The following is a 22,293-nucleotide window of genomic DNA, read 5'->3' on the forward strand; positions in this document are numbered from 1 at the left end:
CATCCTTGTTTAAGCCCCTTTGTTATTGGAAATGATTCAGATATAAAGTTTCCTGCTTTAACTACACTTCTTGCATTTTTGTATATATTTGCGATAGCATCCACGTACTCTCTACTGAGACCTACTTTCGTCGATGTTTAAAATAGTTTTTTCAAAGGTACCGTATTTTATGCCTTCTCTAAATCTACAAACAATAGGTGGGTAGATAGATTCTTTGCCTTCCGTTTTTCGATTACTTGCTGCAGAACGAATATACCATCAGTACACGAACTTCCTGCACGAAATCCATTTTGTTCTTCTATGTCTTCGTGTTCTGATTCTATTCTTTCTTATATTATTCGACCGTACAACCTCCCCACTGAGCTGACTTGAATATCGAGCTAATGTATCCAACATTCCAATCATCAGGGATATTTTTTCCTTTTAAGCATTTGTTAAATATTTGAATATTTTCAAAGACACCAATAAACGTACATGTGTATGCCAAGGGTCAAATAATAGAACAGGTAAATTCCATAAAATATTTGAAAGCAAATATCAATAGTCAGTGTAATTGAAAAAAAGAAATCAATCCTATCAAGAATCGAACAAGCCAGAAAAGCATTCATGAGCCTAGACCTTAGTCTGCAGCTTAGAATCCGAATGATCAGATGTTACGTTTTTTCTGTCTTACTGTATGGCTGTGAAAGTTGGACAATGGACTCTGAAATAGAAAAAAAAATGCCTTTGAGATGTATATATACAGACGAATGTTGAAAATTCTATGGGTACAAAGAGTTACTAATGTTGAGGTACTTCGTCGCACGTGTAAACAAAAAGAATTACTACGAAGAATAATCAAAGAGAGGAAAATGCAATACTTGGGTCATGTGTTGAGAGGCGAAAGATATGAATTACTTAAAGTTATACTGGAAGGAAAAGTACGGAGCAAAAGATCAGTAGGAAGACGCCAGAACTCGTGGCTGAAAGACCTGAGGAGATGGTTCGACCGCTCATCCACAGAAATCTTTCTTCTTGTTGGACACTAACATGGCTATTCTGACTTTGTTGACTGCTGCCCTGCAAAGTCCGGTAGTGGTTAAGTTAAACCATTTACTCAGGTTATGCAGCCAGGATATTCTTCTTCGTCCTGGACCTCTTTTCCCATGCACTTTACCTTGAAGTATGGTCCGAAGTAGATTGTATCGTTGTTCATTGCGCATTATATGGCCCAGGTAAACTAGTTTGCGACGTTTTATGGTTATGACTAGTTAGCGCTCTTTACCCATTATATGTAGTACTTCTTCGTTGGTAACTCTGTCTATCCAGGAAATCCTCAACATGCGTCTATAGCACCACATCTCAAATGCTTCGAGTCTCTTCAGTGATGGTCCATGGATGGATGGAGTTAAGGTCCATGACTCCACGCCATATAAAAGAACGGAGAATACGTAGCATTTTAGTAAACCAACTTTTATTGTCAATTTTATATCGTGGCTGTTAAAGATTTTTTTCATTTTGACGAAAGCTGATCTTGCCTTCTAGATCCTTATCTTAATTTCCGTCGATTGGTCCCACTGTTCATTTAAGTTTGCATCAAGATAACAAAAGTTGGTGATTTATGTTATAGGTTGTTAGTTAACTAGTAATTGGCCAGGTGGTATCCTATTTTTGCTTATAACCATGCATGTTCAATAAGCATTTGGACTGTTTCTAAGTCGATCTTACGAAATTTTTGCAAAATTCTTCGCCTTAGCTGATCTTTATTTTGGGCTTCCCAGCCATTATTATACACCATTTGACTCAAAACAGCCCAAAATTTTTCTATAGGCGTCGCCTGAGGCATATTTGGAGGGTTGTCACGCTTGGGAACAAAAGTTATATTTTGAGCAGGTAACCAATCTGTCTTTCTCCTGGCGTAATGGCTTGACGCTAGGTCGGGCCAAAATATGATTTCATCATTGGGATGATGAGTATTTATAAATTGAACATTGAACCAGCTTTGTAAGATACCTGTCAACGTAATTGTCAGCGTTGAGAGCTTCACCGCGAACACGCCCAACAAACGGCTGTGTAACACCAGCTTCTGAGATGGAACACCATACCAAAATTTTATCGGCAAATTTCGCTTTTCCCTTAAACCTAACTTCGTCTGGTACATCTTGTACATTGCGTATATAGTCGTCATTGCCTCTCATTTCAAAATTGGATAAAGTAAAATACTTGTCACCATCAATAATGAGAAATTAATCAGGAAATTGAAAACATCCCAATGTACGGCAACATATAGGATTTTTTTTAACTGGGCTGCTGTGTACTTAGGAGCTTTTTTTCTTAGGAGTAGGAGTTAAAACTCTTGGTCTTCAACTTTTGGGCAAATTAAGGCATGGTATCCCATTTTCGCACTCTTTAATTGTCTGGTAAATCGTTGACACAGAAATAATTTGAGCACTAAAAATTCTTACAATATCGCGTTTTGGTACATGTCCAACTAAACGACAAACACTTTGACAAATATTAAGTTTGTACGACATCTTAACGAACCATATTTGTCTGACTGTTTATATCGTTTAAGTTGTTTACTACCTTTTGTTTCCAATGGCAACTTGATCCAATGCTTCCTACCAATAATACTTTTAAATCTAAAATTTTGCGAAAACTTTAGGGAAATACGTTATTTATTTTGACGTGACAACGTCTTAAATTAGGTTGTGGCTCGGAGTCATTTAAGAAAAAGTGTAACGCCCGCTCACGTCTGTTACAGTGAGTCACCGAACGAGAGAGAGGCCCGCCGGACCGGCGAATGCCTTGCGTCTCTCTCCCACTAAAACATGATCGGTCCGCTGCGCGCGGCACTAGAGAATTAGGCGCGTTGAATCGCTAAAGTTGAAAATCGTTGAAAGTATCGTCAGCTGTGTCTGTAGTGAAAATGTGGAGTGCTTACAGTGTCCTATTTTAGGGGGAACCACCAGTATCAGATATAATTTTAGGAAATTACCTAGGGACCTATATTCTTTTATAATATTGCTATGGATTTATCCATTTAATGTTGAGCAATGATTGTAAACATTCTTTATAGTTTAAACTTCAATGAAAATTATTAACTGTGTCTAAAGACATATATGATATGAGGTATTTTACCCAAGAGTATTAAGTTTAATGAATATACATAAAAACATAATTTTGTTTTCTTAGGATTTAACATTTTGTCAGCACATTATCTCAAATTCACACTTAAATCAATATGTTTTTACTATTAGGTCTGTTGAATGTTTGTTCTTTACACAAAATTTAGTCTATACTTCATATTTATTAAAGGCGGTAAAATATACATTACAATTCAGTTGTTTATAAACCACTTTCAAAGCATAAAGAACCTTTTAAGCTTTGTTTATATTATTTTGTGTATATTAATTGAGTTAATTGGAGTAGCCCACTTTGATACAAAAATACAGTCAATTTATGGATATTTCAAGGTGACAATCTAAAAAAAGCTGATTTCCTCCCATGCATTTTATTAGAAACACTTGAAATTTAAAAAAAATTTTAAAAATCGTAAGATGTAAGACCTTAATCGTGAGATCGTGAGATTTGTCTTCAATTCGTGAGTAGATTCGTCATTTACAACAACTACAACAATAAAGGTAAATAATTGTACACTAATATTTCATTATCGTAAACTATGATTGATTGATTAATTGTTAGATTGACACAAAAGTTGAGAAACTGAGTTTATAGCGGCAATTCCTTGTTCCTATTGTGCAATTTAATAATATTCATATCAATAAATATTCTACCGAGAAAAAGACGTTGTCACGTAAAATCTTCGCCCGTAAAACCGACTTTACAGGCAACCGATTTTTTTTTATTAAAGAATAGTTGGTCGCATATCGGTAGAAGGCTAGAAAAGCCTGGGTGTCCCTAAGATCTGAGGTTGAGCCTCGTTAGGTACCACTCGATCCATCCGTACCTAAGCTTGCGTTCATATGCGATGGTCTCCGTTATGAACGCACCCTAAGATTATTTGCTAAAGATCTTGTTGATATACGTTGAATGTTATTAAAAAAATGATTATAGTCTATTTTTTTATTTAATTTATTTATATAATTTATAAGTTTTAATAATTGTATCGCGAAAACTATTGAAGATATTTAATTTGACCAATATGAAAATTGTTGCTTTTGAAAAAAGAAGCAAAATGGCGTTTGGTAAACTTTGATCCGATTATTAGAAAAAGTTATAACAAATTTTGTGAAGTATAACTCAGCTTTTATATGTGCTCTTATCTTTCAAAACCTTCGCTTTTAAAGATAATTGTTTCAGATTTAAAAAACTTTTCAAACTGCCATTATGTTTATTAATAAAAAAAAAACGGGTGTGGCAGTCCAGTGGGACTGCCGGTAGAAGTTATACTTCTATACACGCGTTCGCCGTTAAAAATTTATATGAGTCACTCTGCACAATCATTACATATCTAATGCTATAGGTAAGAGAGAGCAGAAAGAGAAAAAGAATTAGTTATATAGGTATATGGTGCATGGTTTGCTGTATATAAACATTTGACCTGTAATAGGAGTATAGTAAATGAAGGATTGTATCAATATTTTAATGAAAATATATATTTTTATTTTTATATATGTATAAAAGGAGTTGAATGCAAAAAAAATTACACATACTCTGCAGTAAAATACATTGTTTATTTTGTTATTAATATAAAAATTACAATACAATAAATACACTGCAACATAATTCAATATAATAATACAATATAAATTAAAATGTAATATTCATAAGTATTTAAAACTGCCAATATACATAAACTTACTTTACGAAGATAAAAATAAAAAACCAACAACTCGGATTATGTTGTAAATTTTCATTTTATTTTAAAATTTATGTTTTTTGCGTATATTACATATATTTAATAAGATTAACGTGAGGTTTTTAAATATTTCAAAAATAAAAAAGGAAATTCATAATTGGGATTCGAACTCACCACAACCACCAGCGTATGAACCAAACACGTAAAGGATTTGCCAATTAGACATGACACTAACGGATTTCAAAATTGACAGTTCTCGGTAAAACAGTGATTATTTTGAAATAGAAAAGCCTAAAATAATTATTATAAACGTTTAATTTTAAATAATACAAAACATATCACATAAATAATAATATTAATAAATATTATAATATATTATATTATATACGTATACATAATATATATAATATTAAATATAATATATACAAAAGGAACATTTTTATTCTCGAGACAGGAAGAGAGAGAACATATATCTTCTGTCTCTCTTTTACTCATTATCTTACATATGTAATGGTTTCACAGATTCACTCTCATGCAAATTTCCAACGCCGACCGTGCGTATAGAAGTATAACTTCAAAAAGTTATAATAATTACACTTTAAACAATTCACTAAAACTTAAATTCATTTGTTTATGAGAAATTTAAACAAAATTAAGCTATAAACTTTGAAACTCTGATTAACATAAGTTATAGAACAACTTAAAACAAATATTTTAAGTTTTGGTAAATGTTTTTGTATTTATTTTTGACCAAGATATGAAACTTTTAATACTGCGATGCGCATGGTCACCCCACTGCGAATAAAAGTTTATAGTTAAAATTTTTGTTCAAAAGTGGTAAATTAAGAGTTTTAAACAAACCTGAGCCGTAAACGTTGGCAGTTTGGTTAATAGAAGGTATAGAACAATTTAAAAACGATCATTTTAAGCATTGGTAAATGTTTCTATATTAATTTTTTGCCGAAATATTAAAAATTGATGCACATGCTCGGTTTACGCGTGCCCACATTCGCTGCGAGCTCACCGTGCACCTCAGAGCGCGTTATTAAAAGTTCGATATCTTGGACAAAAATTAACATACCATTTAAGTACCAAAGCTTAAAACGTTCGTTTTAAGTTGTTACATAACTTCCAAATGCCGTTTTTTTTAAACAATTAAATTGTTAATAAAAACTTATCTAACGCGTTTTCAGTCCGGTATTCTCGTAAAATCGAATCTACGCACCAAGAAATATATAAAAAAACGTCAAGGTATCGAGAGAACATAAAAGTAAATACTCAACCCCCACCGTGACTCCAAGACTATTAGTAGTCCGTGAGTAACTAAGTTTACCAAACTAACAGTCTGTAGAGAAAAAGTCACGTAAAGAATTAAATACAGCTCCTATCAACTTGATTCTTGATTTCTAATTTTGGCTTCAATCTCTATATTTCAATCTAGCAAGCTCACTTTCTCATTTTAACAATGTTTACATAATATTTTTTATTAGGTTTTTGCGTTGTACTTTTTTAAAACAGTCAGATACTGGGCACAAAATCGTCTAAACGATTAATGTTTTTTGGTCACATGTAAACAAACCATCAAAAAAATTTAAAATACCAACATCTCGTGCTATTTTAGGACTGAATATACCTTTTGAGACAGTCGCCAAATCACATAAATTTTTACAAAATGAAAACACATACATTTCTCCTGAATCACGTAGGTACTTTGCTACTCCTGAATATTTTACTAAAATAGCTACAAGAGGTTTGTTTTTGAATTTGGCTGTTACATCCGATTTGGCAATCACAAATAGTCATTGGCATCCGCCAAGAAGACGTTATTACTTGAGTTGAGGTCTATTAAAAAGCGAATTTCATTGCATTCTTAGATAAAATCATAAGTCGTGTCATAATTATTCAAAAGAATATAGATCCTATCTAGTATATAGTTTGTTATCTAAAATGAGTTTGTTAAAACAATGGCGGTTTTTTCATCGTGCTACTCATTAATCGGCCAACTGGATTTGCATCATGAGATTAGACACTAGGTTAATGAGTCTTCCTGATGTATGTACGACTGATGTATGTTTAATAAATATGATATGACGGTATCACGGTTTCGCTTGTGTAGAAGGTGAGTTACGTTGTTAAGTTTAACACGGTCAAATGCCTTTTGTTGTTCGGTAAAGCAACAGTGGGACAATATTTAACTAAAAACACAAATGGCATCATTACAGGATGTTCCTGTCTGAACAGTTGTTGGTCATGCGTGTCATTGGTGATTTTGTAGGTTATGATTTTTATGATCAGTTACTAGAGCAGTGCGAAGTATATTCATTTTTAATAATTTTTATAATGTTTTGGTATTCTTTTATCACCCTTTTTATATATTGTAATCATAATACTAGTGTGCATAAGGGGTGGCATATAAGAATTTTGTGTATGAGTTTTCTTAATTGTACAGTTAGTATATTTCCACCATATTTTAACAGATCGTTTGGAATTTTATCTAGACCTGAAGATTTTCGGATTTTTAGTTTATTTAGCATTTTGTTGATATATATCTTCTGAAGTGACGAACATATTTTTACTAATTATCTCTGGAGTTTTTTGAAAGATTTATCTTCGCTGACTCTAAAAATTCAGTGAGATAAACAGTCCAGGTACTTATGTGCATTTTGCTTGTTTCTGTTAGGTCAAAAAGCTATTCCAAGTATCTACAGTTGTACCTTGTTAACAAGGAGTAGCACAGAAAAAAGAAAAGTCCACTGAAGACATAAAAAAGGACGAATTTGTCACGGTTGTATACTTTCGCCAATCCTTTTTATTATGTACTCGGAAGATATTATAAATAAATTAAACAACACAGTGATGATAGCCGAAACATACCTACAGACGTTTATTAATGCAGTCTTAAAGTTAGTGACGGGTATGGCTTATTACTAAACAAAATCAAAGTTGTGCCTGTAACAAAATATGTCATTGCTGATAGATAGTATGCAGCGGCTCCAAAGGATGATGGATAATGTTGTAGAAACAGTTACAAATACGGCCCAAAACTAAATATTTCAATTATTGTAAGAAGACAAAAATAATAATTATTAATAATAACATCAACATAAAAGCCCAAAGTACAATAAACGATATATCGTTAGATAAAGTGAAGAAAATGTCCTATCTAGACTGCAATATTAAGGATATCTGGGATCATAGCTATGAAACAAAAACTCCTATTGAAAAAATCAGACGCTCTGTTAACGCTCTTAGGAAGATTCACTGCAACTTATCTTTAAGTATCAATATACGGATAAGAATATGTTATGTCTTTAGTGTCCTCCTCTACGGGATAGAAACCACTTATGGAATAAAACTATTTCTGTCCTTGTTTTAAAAAATTGTAAAAAACTCTGAGACCTGTCGACTGTTACAGAGCTTATTTCAAATCGAGTGGCGAGTCCTTCCACGAAATAGTTAATCGCGCATACAATAGAATATCTATGATCAGACCCAGGCAGTGGCGTTGCAATATTAAACAAATTAAATTATTTGAAATCGCACTAATTACAAAATTATTACTTACTTAAATAATAAATAGAGTTTGATTGTACACATATTGTTTTATAGATACCAAACTTGTTGTTTGTTATAATACCATCTTTAATAATTGATACTCTATAAAGTTTGGTAAAGGTTAATTTCTAGTTTAGTATCAGTTTCCTTAAAACCGTAATTAGAAAGTCAATATTAATGACTCCTTAACGACTCGTTAAGGATATACAAAGAACTGATAAGAATTATTTCCGTGAATTTCTAGTCACTGAATTTCAAAAGAGTTCGTAAATTAGTCTCATTATATTGTCGAATCTTAACAAGAAAGGTGCTACCACGCGTATTAGAACTATTTTGTAGAATGGAGATGGTTAAGTGTAGTACGAGTAAACAGATCGGATTGACACCAGAATCCAAAGAAATAGTTTACAATATATTTAAATATATGCAAATACTATTTCCTAAAGACAATCAAACTAGTATTAAAGGATCATACAGTAGAAAGGGTCATTCAACAAGCGAGTATGTTAACAAACGCAGAGTTAAATTATACACTAAAATTTTCAGCTACAACACTGGCTAAAAAAAAGCAACCATGGCAGACTTGAGGGAGTATGACAAACAGTTCATTAGAAATATCATTCATCGTTTTCATGAGACTGAACGTTGTCGTGTATTATTGAAACTTTTGCAGAAAAGGCTTGAAGAGGAGTACGAGTGGACTGGAAGTGTGAGTTCTCTCTACAGAATTGTGAAAGATTTGGGATTTAAATGGAAGAAAACGAAAGATAATAGACGTTTAATAATTGAACGAAATGATATTCGTGCTCTACGTATTAAATATTTGGACAAAATTAAATATTACAGAAGCGAAGGTAAGTCAATTGTATATGTTAATTAAACCTATGTAAATGCAGGACACACTACATCAAATAGCTTTACAGATGACAGTGGCAAAGGAATGTTCAAAACATTTCAAAAGGAAGTTGGTTGGTTATCGTACATGGTGGTGGGGAGATGGGTTTCATACAGAATGCCCTTTTGATTTTTAAGTCAGGAGCTAAGACAGGAGATTATTATGATGATATGAATTCAGAAAATTATGAAAAATGGATGAAAGAACAGTTAATCTCCAATTTGCCCGTTGGATCTATTGTTACTGATAATGCGTCATATTATAATGTACAAATTAATAATGGATATGATATCTTGATTGACAAAAAAAAATTAACCATTTATAACACCAATGTTCAAACCTCAATTGTATGAAATCATCAAACGACACAAACAAGATCATATTCAATATAAATTTGACAAAGTGCTGCAAGAATGTGGACATATTTCTTTAAAACTTTCACCATATCATCCAGACTTGAACCCTATAAATTGTTTGGGCGCAAATAAAAAATAAAGTTGCAAAACAAAACGTTTATTTTAAGTTAGAAAACGTAAAAGTGTTGGTGGAACAGGAATTTGTTAGAGTAACTAGATAAGTGGAAGAAAGTGTGTGAATATGTTGTCAAGGTTAAAGATAAGTATTTGGAATACTTTCAAATTCAAATGTGTGCTTTTTAAATTTAAAATTTGAATGTACAGGGGGATTCACACAAGTCTAGCATAGTCCATCATCTATATTTTTAATAAAATAGCCTGTATATTTTGATGTTTTTGGAAGCTACTAAACAACCTCATCTCAAAAAAGTACCTATATTGTAAATGGTCTCTTATGAATAACAGGTGAAATTTTAAAATTATGTATAATTTTCGTCAAGACATCAAATACATAGAATTTTAAAATAATTATTTATCACACTTTAAATACCTTTCAAGAAAGTCAAATATCTGGGCGTAATACTGGACTTCAAACTGAGTTTGGGTGAACACATAAACATATGCTGCGAAAAAAGCAGATCAAAGAACAGGGTTCTTCTATTGTTACCAAAGTGAACATTATAGTTAATCCAATAAAATAAATCGAAACTACAACAAAAAACATGAAGACAATTAGTAGTCTACATCCCAGTAAATAACGTATGGTCCTAAAGTTTTGAGAAAAATTTCAAAAGCACATAACTCTGACCACAATAATCTTATATTTTTATTACATTATTCAACAATTTAACTTAACTATCCTTATTATAGTTGCTTTACAAACCCAACAAGATACACCACTTTACAACCAGTTATTCCACAAACTACTTGGTTTAAGAATTTTAAATCTCCACGTAAATATATAACTACCATAAATAGACTACGCTTTGGACATGCTTGTTATCCAAGTCATTTATATAAAATAAATGTGATTGAAGATGATAATTGCAAACATTGCGGAAAACTAGGTGATCTTGATCACATCTTTTTTGAATGTCCTAAGTTTCAACAGCATTCAAACTCTCTCTACAAAAAATTAATTGAATTTGATATGTATGCACCATTCAATATCCAGTCGCTACTGGCTACAGGCTCACAACAAGTATATAATATCATTATAGATTTCTTATCAGACACATGCACAGTTCTATAGAATTTGTACGCGAGAATGGAATTTTTCATGATCGTGTGGAAATTTAGATTTGTATCCTTTGTTTACCCTAAAAGTTATAACACCTCATCCGTGGTCCAGTTTTGTTTGTCTACTAAGAATGTCTTGAGGGGCCCCTAGACGAGAAGCAAGTGACCCTGTAAGTCTCCTTGTCGTATATTCTTCTATTAATTATCCGTTAGTTTTCGATTAGGGATAGAGTTGTGTATTTGTCTGATTGGAAAATCAATTGCAACTGGCTGAATGACTAATGTCTATGCCATTAAAAAAAAATCCTTATTATAAATCAAAATTCAAATGAGAGACAAGGGACCATTATTTTCGATTTGCCTAATAATTCCCCTGACACGTTGCATCATCCTTTGGACGACCTCGGCGTCAATTTCTCTAATTTTTGTATATATGCGGCGTCTTAACTGTTCCTGATTTTGTGCTTCCCATCCGTTATTATAGACTTTCCGACTTAATATTGTCCAGAACTCTTCAATTGTACGAGCCTGAGGTAGGTTGGGGGGATTGTCTGCTTTCGGTACAAAGGTAATGTTGTTAGTTTCGTACCAGTCCCTTGTGATCCTCGCGTAATGACATGAAGCAAGATCTGGCCAAAAGACTATTTGATCATTTGCATGATATGTGTTCACAAACTGAAGCAATTTAGAGAGACATCTTTGAATACAAATATTTGCGTTTAAGGCTTCGCCTCGAACAACACCCATGTAGGGCTGTGAGATAAAGCCAGCCTCAGAAATTGCGAACCATACCAAAATTTTGTTCTCAAATTTTTTCTTACTTTTGAATTTTATTTCATCAGGTACATTTTCGTAATCGTTCGTGTAAAACCCATCGTTACCCTTCATCTCAGAGTAGGACAAAGTAAAATATTTTTCATCGTCCATCACGATCAACTTGTTGACGAAATGCGCTCGCCTTAACGCGCGGCAAGATCTCGGAATTCTCTCTAATTGATCCTCTGTGCATTTTGGAGCTTTCCTTATTTTCCGGTAGATAATATTGTTACTCAATAGGGTCCTGTATACTGTAGTCTTTCCAACATGAAATCTTCTGGCCAGTTTTCGCTGTCAGACCCCAATTTTGTTCTTAGCTGCTTTAATCAGTCTTGCCTCTCTTATATGGCTCAAAATCCGCAGTCGGCCACTTTTACGCAAGTTAACACATGGTATCCCTTCTTCACATTCTCTGATTGTGCGATAAATTGTCGATTTGCTTATGTTTTGATCTCGATAAATATTAACAATATCTCGTTTCGACATTCGCCCAACCATATTATAAACACCTCGACGAATATCAATTTTATAAGACATTTTGCATAGCACAAACCAAAATATTCTGCTTTGTTTATTAAATGGCAATAACTGATGACATTTCAATTCTATGGCCTTCTTTGTTAAATGCATTTTGCTTCTCAATCACACCAGGTGAAATTTTTCCCAAAACTTTAGGACCATACGTTAGTACAAAAGAAAAAAAATACAGAAAGACACGCTATTGATGATTTTCTGAAAGGTCAAGAATTTAAATAGATTTTAATTTTACTGTAAGTCCACTGTAACCTAAATAATTGTCTTTATTCGATAACAAACTCAAAAATTTTGAAGTACACCACTGGAATTCAAATACCTCATCGTTCCGTATCATTTAAAGTTTCTTAGTGCTAATTTTTTTTAATATATTGTTTTCAAACTGGACAGCACTTAATAGACAACAGATGGTTTTATTCATAGTAAATTCTTCAAAAGAATTCAACTAAAAAATATATGATACCATGTCTAATTGGCGAATCGTTGCCAAGGTATAAAGTAATGTATAGATCATTGTTTTAGGTGCAGTTTAGACTCGTAATAAACGTTGCCTGAATAAATTAAGAGCTTTTAAAATATGAACATATCGAAGATTTTTAAAAATATCTTGAACAGATAGAGTGACTAATGAAAAAGTTATGCGCAAAATAAACAAAGGCAATGAACTATTGTATAACGTCAAAGTGAGAAAACTTCAATATTTAGGACATATACTCCCTGGTGAAAAATATAACAACCTACCGTTAATAATGCACGGCAAGATTTAAGGTAAACACAAAATAGAACAAAAACGAAGGAGAATCCTGGTTTGGAGATCTCAAAGAACACATCGGATGCAATTCAATACACAATTGTTCCACAATACACAATACAAGGATAATGACAAGGATTGCACCTCAAAGATAAGGATAGCAATGATGATTGCCAACTTCCGTGGCGGAGAATGCAGGTGAAGAAAAAAAAAAAAAAAAAAAAGAAAACAAACATATATTTTTTCTTAATTAAAGACGACATATTCCTTTAAACTCTACCTTAAGTATTAAAAATATTTATTTTGCGCCTAGTGTAACATAACCGGCGATTAAATATTTATAAATTTGATAGATAACATTCTACATACTTTCATTAGATTAGAATAAAAAATTGAAATAAGCCATTAAAACAAAAATTCTAAAAATAATTTATTTTAATAAAAACTATGTTCAATTTTTTAATACCCGCAATTTCACTTTATATACATGTAATAAACTAAAAGACATGCCAACGTGCTTTTTTAAAACTAATCTAATTTTGCTGTTTAATAATAAATATTAAAACATAAATCAAAATAAAAATGTTGACCTTTGTTATGAAGTATTTCGACATGACATGTACAATGAAGTAGCAAAGCGTAAGTTATATTTTAATGGGTTTTAAAATAATTATATATGAAGCTATTAAAAGCTATCTTACTGTCTGAATATGTTTAAATGCAGGTTGTTTTCATATAAATACCAAAGTAATCAATATTCGGAATTTTTTAAATAACTATGATAAGTAAACACATTTTTATTACTCTTTTTTATTGCTCTTTAATCACAGAAATACAAACAAAAAATACCTCCCCGTAAACCTTTCTTAAATTTGCCAAATAACCCAAGAAAGAAGTTACCAGTTATTTACAGCATGCAACGTAGAAAGAAATATGCTTCATTCATGTGGTAGGCTGACAAAATATTCTGTTAAGAATAATGAGAATATGTATCGGTTGTAGTCGATTAGTAGATAATTGTAATAGATCCAGTTTTATGTAGGCAAATTAATTAGGTTACAATTAATTAACTATTTTTGCAATTAATTAGCTCACAATTATTTCATTGCTTTTGAGCATGCCGCTAGCCGACATAAAAATACAAATTACTTATTTTTTAAATAAAAACTAATGTAATAGATAGAATATCGTTTGTAGATTATTATAAAACTATAGATAGACAAGATAGACATAAAAGTTGTTTGTAGGGTGATATAATTAACGAAATACAATTAAATTATTCTGAGCGTGGCGCTATCTAGCAGCCGAGTGCCAGATTAATAATTATTAGTCAAGAGACAACTCATTTATTAGATGGATATTACATAATTGTTTGTAGAATAATGCAAGATCAATCAGATGTTTGTAGAATAAACAAATTACTTATTTTTTTAATAAAACTAGTACATTTTCACAAGTATGCAAGGTTACTGACATTATAATCATGTCGGGAAACCGCTGAATGTTTCCGTGAAAAATGTTTTTGATTCGATTTCTTTGCGGATTTTTGTTAAAAAATCTCCACTTTAAACAAATCTAAAGGGTACCGAGCAAAATTTTTGCTCAGAAATTGTTAAAAAAAAATTTTTAAACAAATTCCAAAAATCACCTTTTTTGCTAAGAATTTTTTTTTCTGTCATTCTAACAAAAATACCTTCTTTGTCATTTTTTCCTAAGGTTGACCGTTTTCGACTTATAAGTGATTTAAAATCTGATAAACAAGGTGCCTAAATTGAAGTTTAAACAATTTATCTCAAGATTCTAAAGAGCAATTGGGATTTAAATTTAGACCGTTGTTTTATTTATACTTCCTCAAAAAAATCCCAAAAAATATTTACATTTATTTAAAATTTTGTAAAAATAGTACACAATAAATTTCAAAATTAACTGTATTTAATAATAAATTACAAAATATTAATAAATGTCAATATTTGTTGGAATTTTTTCGTCCTAAGTATCATAATATATATTAGTGTGACAAGTGCCCCAGAGACGCACTATAAGTATAGGGCAGAGCGCCGCGGCCGCGGCGGCTTAAACATTGAGTGTACGAGCATAATTAACACTTAAAAAATAAGGGTCTAAATTAAAGTACGATCCGATTATCCTTCAGAATGTTTAATCTTCAAATTAGGCACTTGGCAATCTCAAAAATAGTAATTTACATGTGACTTTTCACGCTTCGAAAATGCGTATTTCCGCATTTTACAGATTTTAAATTGCTTATAACTTGAAAACTATCAACTTTGGAGAAAAATGAGCAAAAAAGGTGACTTTTAGAATTCGTTGAAACAATTGTTTAAACAAATTTGTTTTGAGGGGACATTTTTGAACAAGAATCCGTAAAGAAACTGAATCAGAAACATTTTTCCTACGGGAGCGGTCCCACAACATGGACTAAGTAGTTAGTTTATTTAGGTTAGGTTAGGTTAGATCTCCGCCTCTCGTAGTTGCTGGGTGAATTGAATAGCTCTGTAACTATTAGTGCCAAGCCCGAAAAAAAAAGACTTTGCGTCAGGAAGGGCATCCGGCAGTAAAAACCTTGCTAATGACTAAGTGAGCTACGGCTACACCTTAGAGGACGGAAGGAGCCAAAGAAGATAGTCCTGAGAGTTGCAACTCTCAACGTCGGAAGCATTGCAGGTAAAGGAAGAGAGCTCGCCAATTTTATGCAGATGAAAAGGATTGGTTCACTTTGTATGCAGGAAACTTGTTGGAAAGGCAATAAGTCAAAAAATCTCGTAGATAGATGCAAGTTGATATACAGTAGTTCGAACAGTCAGAATAGAAAAAGTTCATGGAGGTTTGGGGATGGGAATAAGAAATGTTAAAAGGAAATATTGTGATTGAATTTGCAGTGGCATGGAATTTTGTTGTCATTAATACGTTCTTTATGAAGACTGAAGACCAGTATGTTACCCATAGTAGCGGGGAAAGTGAAAGTCAGATAGATTTTGTGTTATGTAGCAGAAGTCAGATAAAAGAGGTTACGAACTGTAAACTAATAAATGATGAGTGTGTAGCTAGTCAACACTGACCGGTGATAGTGGATACAGAGATAAAGGTGAGTAGAAAAGGAAAGCAAGTAGAACACCAGAAAATAAAGTGAAGGAAGTTAAAAGATGAGGATTTGGCAATAGTCTTTAAGAGTAGAGTGATGAAAAAGCTTGAGAAAAAAGATACGGTAAATGGAGGGACGGAAACCATCAGTAAAGTTATGGTGCGAGTGGAAGAAGAAGTGTTAGGAGAAACATCTGGTAAAGCGCCTCCTAGAGACAAAGAAACTTGGTGGTGGAAAGATGCGGTGCAACAGAAAGTTAGAGAGAAGAAAGAGGCTAGAAAGAGGTATGCCAGGTCCAAAAGAGAGGAAGATAAGGTGGCAAAGAGAGAAGTAAAGCGCGCTGTAGCTACTACTGAGGAAAGATTGTCTGCACAGCTGTGTGAAGAGTTGAAACCACCCGAGGGAATAAAAAGATTATATAGCATTACTAAAGCAAGGGACAAGTCATCAAAGGACTTGGCCAATGTGCGGCAGAATAAGAGTGCGGATAGAAGAGTGTTAAGAACCGATGTTAAAATCAAGCAAAGATGGTATAAGTACTTTAGTAAGTAGCTAAATGAAGAACATTACAGGAGAGGCAGAGAATGCTGGATTCCAATTCAGAATGTAATACCGAGGATAGTGAGATAATAGTGATTAAATATCTGTGGAGGTTTGGAACGCTCTAGGAAAGGAAGGGGTTGATATTTTGTGGCAAAAGATAAGTAGGATATATGAGGAAAAAAGGATGCTCAATGCATGGAGAGAAAGTGTGATGATATCATTGTATAAAGATAAAGGGGGCATTCAGGACTGTAAGAACTATAGAGGTAGGTATAAAGTTAATGTCGCACACAATAAAAAATTGGGAGAGAACTGTAAAGTAAAGGTTAAAGAGAGACATCGATAGAAGAAGAACATTGGGTTTATGCTAGGAAGAAGGACAACGAATGCCTTGTTTGCATTGAGACAATTGATAGAGAAATACGGTGAAAAACAAAGAGAGATACATTTGATATTTGATATTTATAGATCTTGAGAAGGCGTACTACACAGTTCCTAGACAAGAGCAATGGAGATGTAAAAGAGAGAAATGGTTTCTGAGAAGTACGTAAGGCTCATGAAGGATATGTATGAGGGAGAGTACACCAAAATAAGGACTACTGTCGGATTGACCGAAAGTTTTCCAGTGACAGTTGGTTTGGAAGCACTTAAGGTTAGCAGGTAGAAAAGGAGGAGGAAGAAGAAGAAGATGTCAGTTCATTAAGATGCCAATGAACATGCGTATTTGTGTACTTTTAATTGGATAACTTTGCTTGCAAGGATGGAAGGATAAAAGGATAAAAGATATGCAATGAACGACCTTGCAATGGTAAATTAGCCATCATGACAAAATGTGATATTCTATTCTTTATGCTTTTTTTTTCCCGTTTTCTGCTATATTTAAACAATGATTTTATTTAGTTTGAGTAATTTGAACATTTTTCGGCATATTGTGGTTTGGGTTGCTGCAGAAGCTCTGGAGAGATAAGACTTTTCGAAGTACTTTTTCCAGTTAAAAAAATATTTTGGCCTAGTAATTTGTTTGGATCGGATCCACTGAAATTTTCTTTAGTTGTTTGGAATAAGTTTATAGGTGTTATATATGTTAAAAAACATGAGATTTTATTATTTAAGATCGATTTAAGTTGTTCATTACTTATGTCATCATTATTTAAACTGTGAATTATTTTTATGAAGTTTATTTTTCTTTTTTCTTTAGTTTGTTTATTACTTGAAGGAATATGGATATATTTTTCACATGTTTTGCACAAAAATGAGTTGGCTATTCAAACAAATACTACAATACAAAGCGATGAAAATATGAATTTAATGATTAACTGTAAAATATGTATTACGAATAAATGATTTATTCAAAATCCAGAAGAGGATAACTTTCATGCGTACGATATTAACATTAATATTTAAATTATATTTTGTTATTTTGTAGAAATAAATATTTGCATGTTGTGTATAAGTGGTTTTTTCTAATTTTTTCTTATCTTAATTGTAGGTCTCAAATTTGGGAGGCAAGACGATGGTTTACTGCGTAGCGGGAGTCAGTCGTTCAGCCAGTATCTGCATAGCATACCTCATGAAATACCACAAACTATCTCTACTAGAATCCTACAATTACGTAAAACTTCGAAGGTCCAGGATCAAACCTAACTGCGGTTTCTTTAAACAGCTTATAGAGTACGAGAAGCAACTGTTCGGTTCTAATACTGTCCAGATGGTGTTCAATGAGTTTGTCCAAATGGAAATACCTGACGTATATGATGCTGATTATAGGCCCATTACTAGTTATTCTAAAAAGATAAAAAATGGAAGGTACTGAGGTGTATCATATTGACCATGAAGATTTCGACTGAAACGTATCATGTATATATAGGTAGGGAATATAATAAGAACAGACCAGTATGATAGGTTTTTTGTGACTTGTTTATTCATTTGTGAATCAAGTTGTCGTTCTGCACGTACTTCTTCTACTTTAATTTAATAAAAAATCATATTTCACAGACATATTCGTTTTTGTTTAAAATATAGTCAGATAAATCTCAGCAGCCTATAATTTTGTTGGAATTATATAAAATTTTCAATATATGCTTGCAATAATAGTTAATTTCGTTATGAGGAACAAATGGCGTAATATAAAAAGTTTGATAACCCCTGGTCTTAAACGTAGCTTTTGTAATAATTTTTGGATATATTGTTCGATATAACTTATTATATGTAATATTTTATTCCTAAATGTTCTATTACTTATATAATTTAATTAAACATTGAAAATATAATACGTATTTACAAATTTTTGTTATGAAACATCATGAATAAAAAAGAAAAAAAAAATTCTGTTATGAACGTATTATCAAAAATTAATCGGAAATTCCAAAGACCACATCGATCTTAGCACTTTCTCGTGGTTTTCAGTATATAGTCTTCTATTTAGTGATAATACACAATCCTGATAATGCGTTTACCAAACAGTAAATGAATCTCCACCACTAAAAATTTAGAGTAACAACTATGATCACATTTAGTGTCATTTTTAATGTATTGATGCTGATCTCGCATTTATGGTTCAACTATAAATCAGAAATATGCAGAAAAATATTATCTTTACGGTAAATTTACTTTAATTTTTTTGTTTATTATAAAATAAAATTGTAATTTAAAATACAAACTAAAGACACGTACACACTTGAGCATTCGTCCTGAATGAGCAAGTGATCCCAAGTTTAGGGAAGCATTCTCCCGCACGGCACGCCTGTATGAGGAGTGAACCGGAAGTAGAGGTCCGAACACCAAACACTTACCTTATTAAGTCATGGTGACCGAAACCAAAAGCTTCTAGTTGCTAGTTTTTCCGTTTTTCCTAGATTTATATACATGAAACTATAAAAGAAACCACAAAAAAGCGATGGTGGCGGGGCAACTACACAGGGAAAGAAATGCTCAAATGTTAGCAACTATTGGGTATGAAAAAGAAGAAAACTTCAGAAACTTTACTCGAATGTCACGAGTGAATTTTGCATTTCCTCAATTGTATCGGAGCTAAGATGGGAAGAAAGGACAATCTTTTCAGAAAGCCCATACCTCTTGCGTTTCCCAACGTCCAGCTGTAACGCTCAGATTTCTGGCTACTGGTAATTCATACTTCAGTTTGCAGTTCCTATTTAAAATTTCGAAACAAGCGATTGGATGAACAATTCCTGACGTGTGTTAAGCCATAGCAGACTATAACAGCGGTGCCCAAACAGTCGATCGCGATCAACTGGTCGATCGCAAAAGAATTCAAAATTATTCAGGTCCTGATTAAAATATTCCAGGCTTCTGAGGCAACGTGACGCCGCTAACAAGATACGGTGACGAAGCATTATGTCAGTCTTTATTAAATTACAAGTAGAAGTTCTTCTTCTTCTTCCCAATTATAAGCAATTCTGATTCTTCATTGGCGGATTAATACCTCTCTTGTCTTCTCTGCGGAAGGTTGTCACTCCATCTTTTTGCGCGGTTATCTGGTACTTTTTCTGCCGATTGGTGACTTCTCTCTTGCTATATTGACGACACAGGTCTCCCCCATTCTGCTTATGTGGTTATTCCATTTTATGTTCATTCATTTATACACTGTACGTTACATTTTCTTCTAAAGTCTTCACTTCTCTTTCGATCTCTCAGCGTATTTGCTGTAATTCTTCTCAGTACTCTTATCTCTACCGTTTTCAGTAGCCTTTGTGTTGTGGCTATATCGGGTCTTGTTTCTAAGGCATATGTCATTATTGGTCTTACACTGGCTTTATAAATTCTTGAATTGACTAAAACCTGACTCTCAGATTACAAGATAAGTTTCAGACAAGTAGAAGTTAGAGAGATAAAATAGCAATATTTAAAATACGAAATAAGTACGGACGAATATCTCACATCAGGCAACTCAGTAATTACGCAATGTCTTAGAAACAATTTGTGGACGATAAACAGTGCCATGCATCTACATCGATTAGAATGATTAGATGCTTTAATTATATTTTCATTTATAAGTATTAACAATACGAGCATTTTTGTAAATCTACGTATTTTAGTATCTAGGATCCAGTCTAGTTGTAATAGTCGGTAGTGGATCGCTTGTCTTTAAATTATTTTGTGATAGATCGCAGACACTACAAGACTAATTACCCTTGCTGTAGAATCATTTTTGTTGTTTGTTGTTGTGTTGTTTTTTTAATTTTTGCTCGTTTTTTCCAGTATTAATCTTTGAGGCTTTCCACTTTCTTCTGGCAATCCTTTTTTATGATTTAATTAGGCCGAAAATTTGCTCATGCATCTTTTTTTCGAGTTTTTGAAATAAAGTTTTAGATTCCAAAGCTGTTGTAGATTGTAAATCTGCGGTCGATGGTCGATAAGTAAAAGACAACTCTCTCGAGACATTTCCATGTAATGTTTTTTATTATGCAATAAATATATTAAATTACACACATATTGCGTGTGCGGTCGAATTCACTACTAAAAAGAGAGAGTTCAGAGTAAAGAGCAGATGGCTGTTTGGCCATTTGGTGCGTCCATAGTTTTACTTCCGTACACACCAAGCACGAGATGAATGTGTGCTCACTTTGAACTACTGACAATTCTCGGCTTGGGCTGATCGGTACTGACCAGTTGGGCTCACCCCGTACTTATCTGAGCAAAACAGTTCGAACGAATGCTCGATTAGGGCGAATGCTCAGATGTATACGCACAAAAGCTAATACGTATGCAATTTTTTACAAACATAATGGCATGTGAAGAACTTAGTTGTTAAATCTCAAAAAAAAGATTACCAATTTTACTTATTATGTTGGGCTTTTATGAGAAACCTTGTTTAATGATACTGAGAGTGTATTAAGAATGAACTTTCTTAAAAATGTAAAGTACTGTGCGATTATATAGCGCATTTTTAATCGTATGAATGCTCTATTTGAGAAAACTTGGTATCACAAAATTATTTTATTAACTTTTTTCAATTAACCAATTTTGTTACTGTTTCAAGGATAAATGTAATGAAAATATTTTTATAATTAAATTAGAAATTCATCTTAACCGTATTTATTATAAGTTTGTGTATAAAAAGAAAATTAAAAATAAAAATAATAGGACATTTAGTTGAGCATTCTGCTTTTTATGTAATAACTTTTGTACCTGATTAGGTAGTAGAGTTTTATACTTACTGTAATTAGTTTATAAAAGATATTTAAATATCATTATATATTATTCTATATATTATTGAATTTTGTTCTGTACGTCAATAAATCTTAATCTTAAGACAGTTTTTTAGAGTGTAAAAGAAACACAAGAAAAGTAACATTTATATATTTTTATGCTAAGTATACCGTTAAGTATTTTTCTAAAAATAATTATGAATGATATTACAGATAGTTATATCAAACATATTTTAAAAAGTTCAGTTTTTAAACTAATAGACAAAATAATTTTAATTTAAAAATATACACATAGCAAATTTAAAAAGAAAACATAGTTTTCTTATTATTCGATTATGAATTTATTTTTAATTTTTTGTCTTATTTTAAATTTAAAGAAAATCGCGAAAATTGATAATAAACGTTATATTTTCATTTTGTTAAGTGATTTATTAAATGCATTTTAATAAGCTCTATCTAATTTTGAAGATTTTTAACAATAAAAGACAATTATGGTATTTTTAGATAAAAGTATGATATTTTGAAATTTTTAATA

General features: G+C 32.3%; 1 protein-coding gene across 1 annotated transcript in view; it reads left to right on the forward strand.

The window, feature by feature from the left end:
• Positions 1–19,834, forward strand: part of LOC140437358 (dual specificity protein phosphatase 21-like) — a 44,892-nt gene extending 25,058 nt beyond the window's left edge. The window contains exon 3 of the mRNA XM_072526841.1: positions 18,080–19,834. Coding sequence (XP_072382942.1) covers positions 18,080–18,403 — 324 coding nt within the window. The 3' untranslated portion in view covers positions 18,404–19,834. The remainder of the gene's footprint in view (positions 1–18,079) is intronic.
• Positions 19,835–22,293: the final 2,459 nt, after the last annotated feature.

Source organism: Diabrotica undecimpunctata, chromosome 3, assembly GCF_040954645.1.
Source record: "Diabrotica undecimpunctata isolate CICGRU chromosome 3, icDiaUnde3, whole genome shotgun sequence".
Lineage (NCBI taxonomy): Eukaryota > Metazoa > Arthropoda > Insecta > Coleoptera > Chrysomelidae > Diabrotica > Diabrotica undecimpunctata.